Consider the following 12581-nt stretch of genomic DNA (forward strand, 5'->3'; position numbering starts at 1 on the left):
ACTGCTGCTAACTATACAGTTATGTCTCAAGAAGCTCATATCTTCACGGCTCAACTATTTTGCACATAAAAATTTGTACGGTGTAATATTTAACTGTCAAAATGGCTTCCTTCAAATCAGGACTTTTGAGAACAGAAGACACTAGAAAAGCAAATGTGTCAAAAAGGTTATGTTTTGTGGAATAACACTCAATTTTTTTTAAAAAAGTGAGGAAAAACAAAACAGTTAAATATTTTGTGAAATTTATCTAAAAGTAACAAATAAAATAGATCAGAGACATATGATGCTTCAAGTTATGTACCGCAAATGAGGTGGTGACAGAGAATTTGAAGTTCAGTGTTTAACTCACAATTTTAAAGAATACTAGAGAGTCTGATGGATTACGCAGACCATGCAATTTGTGGTTGTGTGGTCCAACAGTTTTCAATCCTCTATGCCTGAAAGTGTAAAAAAATTACAACAACTTTTCAGTCTCACAAATATTTCAATACAGAATCATTCAATTACCAAGAAAGGGAATGTGCATTCTGAATCAGCAACTCATCTGCTGTGCACGATTTTGAACATCAATCAAAGGGACATAAATTGTTTCTCTAATCTATTTTGTTTCTAAGCTTTTTTTTGTATTACAGTAAAGCAGTTCTGGTGGCTATCCAAAGCAAGGTTCTTTACATGTTCTTTGCGATTTGGCAGGAAATCTGAATGTTTATAGGAACAACAGAGAGGCACAGCCTCACTAAAGTAGTGACATTTAAATATATTGTTATAAACGAAATATCTACTAATCTTTAATATCTGTAATAAGACTAGCACAGCCATGAATAAATTTCATTTATTTGAAAGACACTTTCATAGAGGAAATCCACACTTCTGTGTTCATCAATCTATTCATCAATATCTACTTCACAGGTATTAGAAAGAAGAAACAAAAGTCAAAATATCCCAGTTTCCTGATCCCATGCTGAAAGGAATTCTGCATCTTCTAACAGCTTTGGAGTTGAATAAAATAGGTTATCACTTGTAAATGAAAGCAAGAACCATTTTTTCAACATTAGTCTGAACTTCTTCTATTGAGCACGTACAGTGACAAGTACACTCCATTAACAGGCAGTATCTAGTTCTTGCCGTGCTGTGTACTCAGTTCAACTGCCGTATAATCTTCATTTGCCCACAAGCATTTGATCCCAACCAGTGTGCTGCAGAGTATACTTCTGGTTACAGGTAGTACCGCAATGATGCCCACATTTGCAGCTGTTCCATACTTGCCTGGTGAAATTGCAGTTTCTTAATATGTCATTAAGCAGGGTAAAATAACATTGAGCCAAGGAATGTGTTTGTGATCTCAACTTTATTCTATAATACTACTCCATCTCTGCAGAATAAAATCCCCTCACTGAGGAGTTATATGTCGTAATGTAACAAAAAATACATTAGTTACTATATTTACAATAGAAACTAGAGTACAACATACATCATATGAAACAAAGATGTTTGTAGTAATGTGCTGCTTCGTTGCTATATAGCATAAACATACAAAAAGCATGAGGAAATTGTACACACAGCCTCAACTATTAATGCAGAAGCTTTTAAATTACTCATGCTTTATATCTCCCAAATATCTTTTCTTGGTGTCTGTATTATGGCTTTTTCACTTAATGACAAGAGCGAAGAGTACTGGGCAATTACAAATCCAAAATGCAATTAAATTTCCAATACACAAATAGCAAGAAAGAAAGTGTGGTATCTTGGGTACCCGTACATAAGCTGAAGCCGCTACAGCCCAACAAAATAAACTCTGTATTATGAATTCTATAGAAAAATTACAATTTAATATAGTAAGAGGAAATATCATGCAGATAAAGATACAACTTTAACTGATAATATATCTGTGTTTCTTTATATATATATATATATGATATATCCACTCTCTTATATTTACGAACTGGTTTCTTTTTTTTTTTTTAATATACTCATGGACCAATTCTCCATGTAACAGAATATCTATGTGAATTATGACGGATAATGTTAACAATGATTTAAACAAACTTTTTTTGTAACATAGGCCACTAGTTGCATTACCTTCAAAAGGTACTGAAATTTATATTCATTTTAAAAGTATTTTCATTCAACAAAAGTATAAACTACATAAAATTACTGTCACACTTAATTAACCATGTTTTATAATATACAGGTTAATGCATAAATATTTCCAATAAGTTCGATATATTTATTTGAAGTGCATTTCAAATGGAAATTGTGGGACACATTTTTTTCTTCCTTTCTCCCCTCATTACACAATATGCTTCTTTTTCTTTAGCTTATCAGAGTAACATTCTTGCTTCTCACTTCTGCGCCCAGGTAACCACAAGAAGGATTTGGGATGTTAACATGCATTATGGGTAATGATATTTCCTACACAATTTCCTAAATACAAATAAATCTTAGTATAACAAATGGTACTTATGTCATTTCTCTGGAAGCAAAACAAAAATATCAGCAGAAAATATATCTTCTGCATTTAGGAATGATGAGAAAAGTTTTCTTCCAATACCATTAAAATACTGATCCTTTTATACAAATTTAAATCAGTAGTTAAACAAAGCAGGAATCAACATAAGGAATTTGTGTGCCATTATTCTTCTGACAGCTACAGATTCTTATTAGAAGCTACGCTACACCGGTCATATTCATGAAGAAATTCAGCAGTATCGTATCCATATTCACATCAACAGCACATGATAAAATGTAAATGTCTGACACTCAAAGTCACTTGCTGGTAATAAGATGCTCTCTGCACAATTACCAGCAGTTTCTGTTGAGTTATTCTAACAATGAGTAGGAAACTATGTAGTGCAAAGAATTTTCTTCTTAGAATGAAAGAAAATCACATTCCTTCTACATATAAGTCCTGTAACATAGGTAATCTGTATAACATACATCTGATGAGTAAAATTATACCATAATATTTATGGTACATAAAAGAATAGGAATTGAGAAGATTAATATTAGAATTTTAATACAAAAATAAAGTAACACAGAAACTTAATTTCTTTCACTGTACATTTCACTGCGATGGGCAATCAGTCTCCACTATCACATATCCTCCCACTAAAAAAACTCTCGTCTTCATATTTAAAATTTTCTGTTATGCTACTTGAATATCACAACAATATGAAATCTCACAAGATCTTTATCTTCTGTCAGGGGGAGATGCTTTGCTTGTTTAAGTCAATAGTAATACTTGAGGTGCCTGACTATGTACGTAGGCATTTCTGTCCTAAACTGTCAATGCACCAATCCTTGGTAAAGTCATCACAATGTTATCTTGCAATACATTAGAGTATGCAACACGATGCCGAACAGCAACTGCTTCCACCACCCTTACTCTTCTGGCGTTGATCTGTCAATAATTAAAACAATAATATAAGAATACAAACTCATGTAAATGCAAAGGCTGCAAATAAATACAAGTTGAAACATAAATAATAGTGACTGTACCGTAACACTTTAATCAGTTGTTCATTATATGAAAAAGGTCATAATTAATATTGTGACATTCCAGACACCTGGGTTCTTGAAAGGTGTGTCCAATAGACTCTCAGAAGGATGTGAAAAGTGTTTCTTTTGACTTCTTGCATTAGCAAATAGTTAACTTCTTCAAAATTTTCCTAGATGTTCTTTGTAAGCTTCTCACATTCCTCAACACAAATACTAAACTTAATGTCACATTCTACATCACATATTTCGCTAGTAAAAAAGTGTGTGGCAAGACCGAACTTATGCACACAATTCAGCACATGCTGACAGTTTAATATAATAATGGTGAGAGAGTTTGCTTAAATATGTGCACCAATAAGAGATTATCCATGAGGAAAGATAAAATGATGGCACACCAAAAAAATGGATAAGAAGTTGACAGTGACAGGTGTATTACAAATAACAAAAAAAAACTTAGCAGGTTACACAAGATGGTACTGGTACTGTGAGAGTAGCTGGTTGGATATTGTGATTGAGCAAGGTATAATTTTTTAATTTCTTTATTTTACTTGGAAACAACTGATTTACACTAAAGAGAGACAGATGGTTTAAAATGTATTGTACCTCAGCCTAATCACCATCAATTTCAGGAGTTTTTGGCCACTACTGGAACTAAACCATGTACCCTCACAGCATTAGTAATCTTGTCCTACTTTCTCAACCAATAATTTGCTACCTTTCTCTGACCAAAATCCCCAGAGCATTATGCAGAGTGAAGATGGGCCAAACAATGGAAGTGAGAAAAGCACAACCTGATTTCGTATTTTTTTTTCTGTTCAGCAAGAAATATTGCAGTGTCATACAAAAGAAGAATTACACACATCGAGTCAGCCAAACAAATCTATGATACTCTCTCACACCAACACCACAGCTTCTTATTTCTTGATGAATTTTCAGCAATACCATCCCATACATTACACTCAGTCCACATTCAAAGCAGTAAATTCAAATTACTTCACTTAGCATTATGCCCCATAGATGATTATCTCTTCCTTCTCAAAATGTTGCTCAAACTTTCCTGTACTATCTACATCTACATATACATATACAAGCATTCACACATACAAATATACTCTGCAAATCACTGTGAAGTGCATGATGGAGTTATTAGTATCACACCACACATTAGGCTTCCTTCTCAGTCAAAAACACGTATCCAAATTACTTATTAACAAAGACTTTCAATAAATAATGCCACCCAATTGACTCAACTGCTGGGAGCTCCTACTCTGTCTTAGCTGATGCTCTAGATTGCAAAAGGAAATAGCACCCTCCATGTCTAGTTTCTCCACAGTGCCATGGGTCTTGACCTACATCTCTCAAGTCTACCGTTGTCGCAATTAACATTCTGCAAACTTCTCTGAATGACAATGAACATTATGCCTTTCACATAGATAAATTCAGCCATTGTAATTAGCAGGCAATGATTGCCATCATCATAAAGCCACACAGAAGAGACAGATGTCCTGAGTAAACAAGATGCCTGTGGTTCCCCCTACGTTCTCACACATATCTCAATAGCAATATGGCATAGTTGTGCTGACAACTGTTATAAGGTTACATCATGCAATCCTTCTGACAGTTGCCTTTGCCAGTGCTGAAAAGACTTCTACACCTATTCAGGATCCTTATATTAGTCTATCCTCTTCACAGATACCACTCGGAAATAGTTGCACATACAGTTTGTTACTGAGACGCACAAGACACATCACTGCTTTAATGTCTGTCATGTGTGCAAGGAGGAGGGGGATATGTTTGATACGATACTGAAAATTTTGTGTTGTTGACAGCATAGAAAGAAGGAGAGGAAAATAATAGGGGGTGAAGTTAGACATAATGGGAATAGTAAAACAAGGTGCACTGAAGAACGAGATTTCTGTTCTGGTGATAACAGGGTTCTCGACACAAAATTAAGAACAGGTAATGCTGGAATAAGTCTGAAAGTGAATAAGACAACAGGAATTCAGGTGAGTGACTAAGGTCTGCAAACCAAACGGATCACCACTGCTGAAATAGAGCCAACTCCACCACAGTAATACAAGAGTACATGCCTAGTAGCTTAGATCACAATTAGTTTTAAAAAAACGTGCATTCAAATAAAAGAAATTATTCATTATGTGAGAGAGACTACAATGTAACTGTAATGTGTGGCTGGACTTTGACAACGGAATAAGACTGAGAATATGGACTGACTAGAGGATGTAACTAATGTGGAAGCCTCTGAAGAATTTTGCACAGACCACAGCTCAGCCATCACAAACACTTGATCTGAGAATCATGAAAGAGGAATGTACATGTGGAAACATGTGGAGGCACAGGAATTTCTCAGATGTATTATAAACAGTGTAACAAAACACTATAGCCATATGTTCAGGAAACATTACTCGCATAAAGAAAAATTAAAAGCCCTACATGGACAGAGGTCTAGAAATGCTTTATTTCCTTGTTAAAGCTTATTTTCTACTTTTCTTGGTAATGACCATGGTGATAAATATTTGCATCAGGAGATATTTCCAGAACGACAGTGCACCGACAGGATGAATCTTCAAGCAATTATTGATCATTGCTTTAGCAAGCCTGGGATGTTTAGACCTGCTACTCACCCTGGGAGAGGCCTAGAAGGCGGAGGGTAGCTCAGTGGAGGAGGAACTTCTTTGTGCAGTTCAAGACAACCCTAGTGTCAACATAAAACAATTAGCTGCAACAAGCAAAGCTAACCACATGACTTTCTGGGAAGCGCTACACAAGAACTTGCTGTATCCGTACCAAGTACAGTGTGTGCAGGCACTGTCAACAACTGCTTTTCCTACACAGGTATAATTTGGTGTATGGTTCATTCAACAATGTATCAATCCTATCTTAGTTTAAACATGGTGTTCATGAAGGATGATGCTACATTTCAATGATATTTTAAAATTTCACAATAAACGTGTGGGCTGCCGAAAATCCTTACGAAATTGTGCAATCATGTCATGAACAAATATTTTATATTTTCAGTCAACATTTGGTCCAGCATTCTTGGTAATTGTCTGTCAGGGCCTCATGCTCTCCCACCCAGATTACATGCAGAAACTCACTGTGCCTTCTTACGGAATATATTGCCCATTCTGTTTGAACACAGGTCTTTACAAATGCGATAAAATGTGTGCTTCATGCATGGTGGACTACCTCCTCATTTCAGAGTTAGTGTTCATACGCTTCTAAATGACAGATTCCATGGCATTTGGAGAGGTAGAGGTAGACCAATTCTTTGGCCTCTATGCTCTGTTGAACTAAACTCACTAAACCTTTATTTGTGGAGACATTTGAAAGTTCTTGGGCTCAGATCTTCAGTACAAAATGAGCAGAATCTACATTCAGTACTGTGGAAGGCCGTCAACAATATGCAGTTCTCCAGGGATACACCAGGGCATCGGGGATTCTATGGGGTGACGGGTTGATGCACGTATCCTCGTTAATGGAAGGGTTTTTGAACATTTTATATAGGAAAGTGTTTCCTATTGTGCTGATATGGTCTTTTCTTATGTCTTTCCGATGATTAACGTGTTGAAGAGTTGTAGAGACTGAGGTCTAACGTGGAAATAAAGTATTTCCAGATGCATGTCCATGTAACATATTTTCTTCCTCTATAAGTGAGGGATGTTTCCTAAAAGTTCTGCCATAATTGTAAAATAGAGATTTACAAAACAGATTCTAAATGGCAAAACATTCCCAGGAGCAGATGCAAACTATGACTACAATTTATTGGTTCTGAATTGCAGACAAAAACGAAAGTGCAAAACAATGTAGAAAATCAAGAAGAAGGTACCTGGATATATTGATACATCACATCATTGAGAATGTCAAAGAGAGCATGATATGATAAAGAAAAGAGGAAATAAACAGATCAGAAGTGGAACAGGTAGCTTTGAGAGACAAAATAATGAAGGCAGCAAAGGAGAAACTAAGCAAAGAGGCAACATCCAGCAGAAATAGTCATATCAAAAGAAACCTTACTTATGAAACCCAATGGCTGGGTTCTACCTGCCACCAAGAGTACTCGCAACAAAACACACAAACAACTACAAAAACTACCCTAGTTTTTCTATGTAATAGTTCCCCACTCAGATAGATAGAAGGATCAGTTGGACAATATTAGAGATGAGAGACAGATCCCTTAAGTAGGGGGAAGGGGCCACATACGAAGCACGCATGAATGGTTCTGATGCTTATAGGAAAATTAAACAAACCTTTGAAGCAAACATAGGCAGCTGTAAGAATGTAGAGAACAATGCATCAACTGTCATATGGGAAGCTACTGCAACACAGTCACCATCATACTGCCTTTCAGTAGCACTCCACATACACTTACGTTGAGATGCATATCACCTGGCTTCTTATCAGTAAACATATATGTTCTACCTTGTACAACTGTTGACATATGACCAATACTCCCGGAAGAAAACATCCAAGATGTAACCGAGCAGTACTGGGTGCGAGCTCAAACAAAGAGTAAATTCAGCATTACCCTTGTCAATAGGGAGTACCACGAGTCATTAACTGTCGCTCATAACTGAACTGTCGCTCATAACTGAACTGTCACCTTTTAACCTGATTAATACCTTGGGTTATGCTACAGATTAGTCTGTCAGCAGAACTTACATTCCAAAAAGTAATACAGGCTAAAAAAATTAATGATAAACAAAACACAACTACTCTGTCAAAAGCCATTTGAGACCACAAATCCCCACCAGTAGAATACTCAGAAAATATGCCCGACAAACTCTCAAATACTGTCAGCAGAGATTGGGTTCACCATGTATAAAAGCGAAAAAATTTGATGACAATCTTATGGAAAGAGGAGAAGAAATGGATGACAATGCGATAAGATATTGTTAGAAGAGTTGGATAATCCACTAAAGTCTGAACGTGGTACCTGGTGTAGACAGCACTCCTTAAGAATCATTAATATCCTTCAGAGAACCAACATTAGTTTCATTAATCCCAGTTGTAAATACTAACTTACATCAACTGAAGACAGGTGGAGCAACTGGTAGAAGTTGACGTCTTGGAAGAAATACCTATACTTACAGCATTTGTAGATTTATAGTAAGTGTCTGACAATTTTGACTGCAACATGTTCTTTGAAATTACGAAGTGGCAGCAATAAAAATACAAGGAATGAGAGGTTCTCTACAATTTGTAGATAAGCCAGAGCAGCTAAAAGATCTGAAGGCAGCAACAGCAACTGAGAAGGCAGTGGAGCAGAGTTACAGCGTATCTCCCTTGTCATTCAATTTATACACTGAACAAGCAGTGAAGGAAACGACAAATCTGAAAGGGAATCAACTTCAGCGAGGTCCCATAAAAACTGTGAGGTTTACTGATTATACAGCAATTCTCCCAGGGTGGCATAGGACTTGGAATATCTGGTGAATAATAGTTTGAGAAGGGATGATAAGTAGCAGAAATCTTCTATGGCCTCACAAAGGCTTTCAACTTGGTGATCCATACCTTCTTAGTCTACATCTACATACAGATTCTGTAAGCCACTGTGATATGCATGGGAAGCTACTTCCCTTACATTACATATTAGGATTTCTTCCCATTTCAGTCATGTATGAAAGATGACTACTAAAATTCCAGTGTGTTCACATAATTACTTTAACCCTGTCCTCACAGTGCCTAAGGGAACAAAATGCATAAACCTGATCATTTTTACTACATTAATAATGGTCTTCAAAATTTTGTAAGTACACTTTCAAGGGACTAATAGCACATGTCTTCCAGCATCTGCCAATTCAGAGGTCAAAGAAACCTGTGACCATTCATGCTTCCTGTCTTTGAATGTGTACCCCATTAGTTGCACTTGGTGTGGATCTCATATTTGATTAATATTACACATTCGCATTCGTTTAGTGAGCAGTCTCATTTGTAGAATGACTGCATCTTTATCCTGCCAATGAATCAAAGACTTCCACCTGAAACTGAGCATATGTTGTCATCCCATTTCATGTTCCTAGAAATTGTTACACTCAAGTATTTGTTGACCAAATCAAATTGTGATCAAGATTAGTGCCCAAATAGTAGTTCAACCCTTCCCGAAATATGGACGGCAAATTTCAGATGTATAACATGCCTGAAAGGGGGTATTGCTGTGGAAATACAGGTAGCAACAATGGAAATAACTAGGTGGAATAATTCGTAAAGGAAAGGAAAGGCAACCACTCACCTATAGCTGATTGATGCATTGTGCATGGAAACACTCAGCAGCTCATGAGCTTCCTCTGGCAAACACGCACACACACGGATACGCACACACACACACAGATACGCACACACACACACACACACACACACACACACACACACACAGATACGCACACACACACACACAGATACGCACACACACACACACACACAGATACGCACACACACACACACACAGATACACACACACACACACACACAGATACGCACACACACACACACACACAGATACGCACACACACACACACAGATACGCACACACACACACACACACACACACACACACACACACACACACACACACACGCACACACACACACAGATACGCACACACACACACACAGATACGCACACACACACACAGATACGCACACACACACACAGATACGCACACACACACACAGATACGCACACACACACACACAGATACGCACACACACACACACAGATACGCACACACACACACACAGATACGCACACACACACACACAGATACGCACACACACACACACACACAGATACGCACACACACACACACAGATACGCACACACACACACACACACAGATACGCACACACACACACACACACAGATACGCACACACACACACACACAGATACGCACACACACACACACAGATACGCACACACACACACACACAGATACGCACACACACACACACACACAGATACGCACACACACACACACACACAGATACGCACACACACACACACAGATACGCACACACACACAATGCAGACACCCAAACACTCACAACTGCACTCGCAGTGAGACTTACTGTTAATTATCAATTACTGAGGGCAGCTGCCTGGATAGATGGAGGTGGGTAGGAGTTAGGGAAGGATGCCCGAGGCAAGGAGGGGTAACAGAATGGTGTGAGGACAGGTGTTTCAAAAGATGAATCAATGGCTGTACAACAAGCTGTAATGCATTCACATGCTAGAGTACATAAGAGAAAGAGAGAGGGAGGGAAGAAGGGGAACAAAGGCAATGAGGGTGGGCATGAAGGGAGAGATGGACAGAAAAGAGACAGGGAGAAGGATGGGGGGCAGAGGGGCAGAACACTCACATGGGGCAGGGAGGGGGGAGGGGCAGGAAGGAGGGGAGTTTTAAGAGAAGGCAGTACATGATCTTGATGGGAAACGAGTAGTGGGGACCGAAGACAGAAGGTCTTGGTAAAGTGAGGCAATGGCAAACTGTTTGTGGAGGTTTGAGGCAGGAGAATTGTGAGAATGCAGGATATGCTGGAGAGAGAATTCCCACCTACATATTTCAGAAAAACTAGTGCTGCAAGGCAGTATCCAAGTGGCTTGTGTAATGAAGTAGCTGCTGAAGTAATTTGTGTTGTGATGCATAGCATGTTTGGCAACTATCTGGTTCCCCACAGATTAGTGTTGGGCTTTCACGTGAGTAGACAGCTGATTATTTGTCATACCCACATAGAATGCTGGACAGTAACTGCAGCACAACTATATATTTCGTGACTACATTCACATATGGCCATGCCTGTTATAGCGTAATGCTTGTGACTGGACTGTAGTAGGAGGTGATGGGAGGGTGTACAGGATAAGTATTGTGTCTGAGTTGGCTACAAGGCATGCAAGGTTGAGAGCAGGATTGGAGTAGGGATGGACAACGACATTCTGTAGGTCGGGTAGGCAGTGGAACACAGCTTTGGGTGATGTGGGCTCTCATCTCAGGGCATGATGAGAACTAGTCAAAGCCCTGGTGAAGGATGTGATAGGATGGTGGGCGTGCTGGTTGGTGGCCAGTAAATACATTTACTGGTGTCAGAGGAGGAGCTGGCATAGCAGATCCATTAGTGGATGAATTGGATAGGATACTGTTTGTCAATAAAGTCTCTGTTAAGGTTCTACTACAGATACGACATTCACGGGTGGTGATGCTATGAGGCAAATACTTGTGGAGGTACTGTTGCTTGCTGATGCATTTGATATAAAGAAATGTATTTATGGAGCCATCTGACTGATGGAGATCAAAATTTAGTAAAGTGGCCCATTGAGCTGAGAAGGACCAGGTGAAGTGTGTTTGGCAGTAGGTGTTGAGGTTATGTAGGAAAGAACAAATGTTGTCCCTGCCAGATAATGAACTAGTCATAAATGAATTTGAAGCAGACAAGGGGTTTTAGGTGTTGACAGAATAGCAAGGATTCCTCCACATGGTCCATAAATAAATTGACATAGAATGGTGCCACGTGAGTACCCTTGGCAATACCACAGATTTGTTTACAGATTTAGCCTTTAACAGTTAAATAACTGTGAGTCACGATGTGATTGGTAACCAGGATTAGGAAACAGGTGGTATGTTTGCTACTGGGAAGAAACTGGGAGAGGTAGTGTTCCATGGCCATAAGGCCAAGCCATGGGGGAGGTTGGTGAACAAGAACGTCACATCCACAGTGACTAACAAGGAGTCTGGCAGTAAAGGAATCTGGCAGTAACAGACCAGAATTGCTGAAAGATGGTGAAGGGACTGAGCAGTGTCTTGAATGTAGGATAGGAGGTGATGGACAATAGTTTGGAGGTGTTGCTCAATAAAGGCACAGGTTCGTGCTGTGGGAGTATTGTACCCAGCCACAATAGGACAACCAGTAGAGAGACTTGGTGTTGGGTTTGTAGAGTTTGGGGATTAGGTAAATGGTAGGAATGCAGGGGGGCTGCTGGTGAGATGAAGGAGAGGGATTCAGGTGTCCTGTTTTGAAATGGACCTAAAGCATTGAGCAGCTCAGAATGGACCTAAAACATTGAAGAGCT

At 38.7% G+C, this 12581-nt stretch overlaps 1 protein-coding gene across 2 annotated transcripts in view; it reads right to left on the minus strand.

The window, feature by feature from the left end:
• Positions 1-1329: 1329 nt before the first annotated feature.
• Positions 1330-12581, minus strand: part of LOC126282140 (ubiquitin-like protein 3) — a 437031-nt gene continuing 425779 nt past the window's right edge. For both annotated transcript variants that reach the window (XM_049981643.1, XM_049981642.1), the window contains exon 4: positions 1330-3400. In XM_049981643.1, the coding sequence (XP_049837600.1) occupies positions 3336-3400 (65 nt within the window). In that variant the 3' untranslated portion in view covers positions 1330-3335. The remainder of the gene's footprint in view (positions 3401-12581) is intronic.

The sequence above is a fragment of the Schistocerca gregaria genome, chromosome 7 (assembly GCF_023897955.1).
Source record: "Schistocerca gregaria isolate iqSchGreg1 chromosome 7, iqSchGreg1.2, whole genome shotgun sequence".
NCBI classification, from domain to species: domain Eukaryota; kingdom Metazoa; phylum Arthropoda; class Insecta; order Orthoptera; family Acrididae; genus Schistocerca; species Schistocerca gregaria.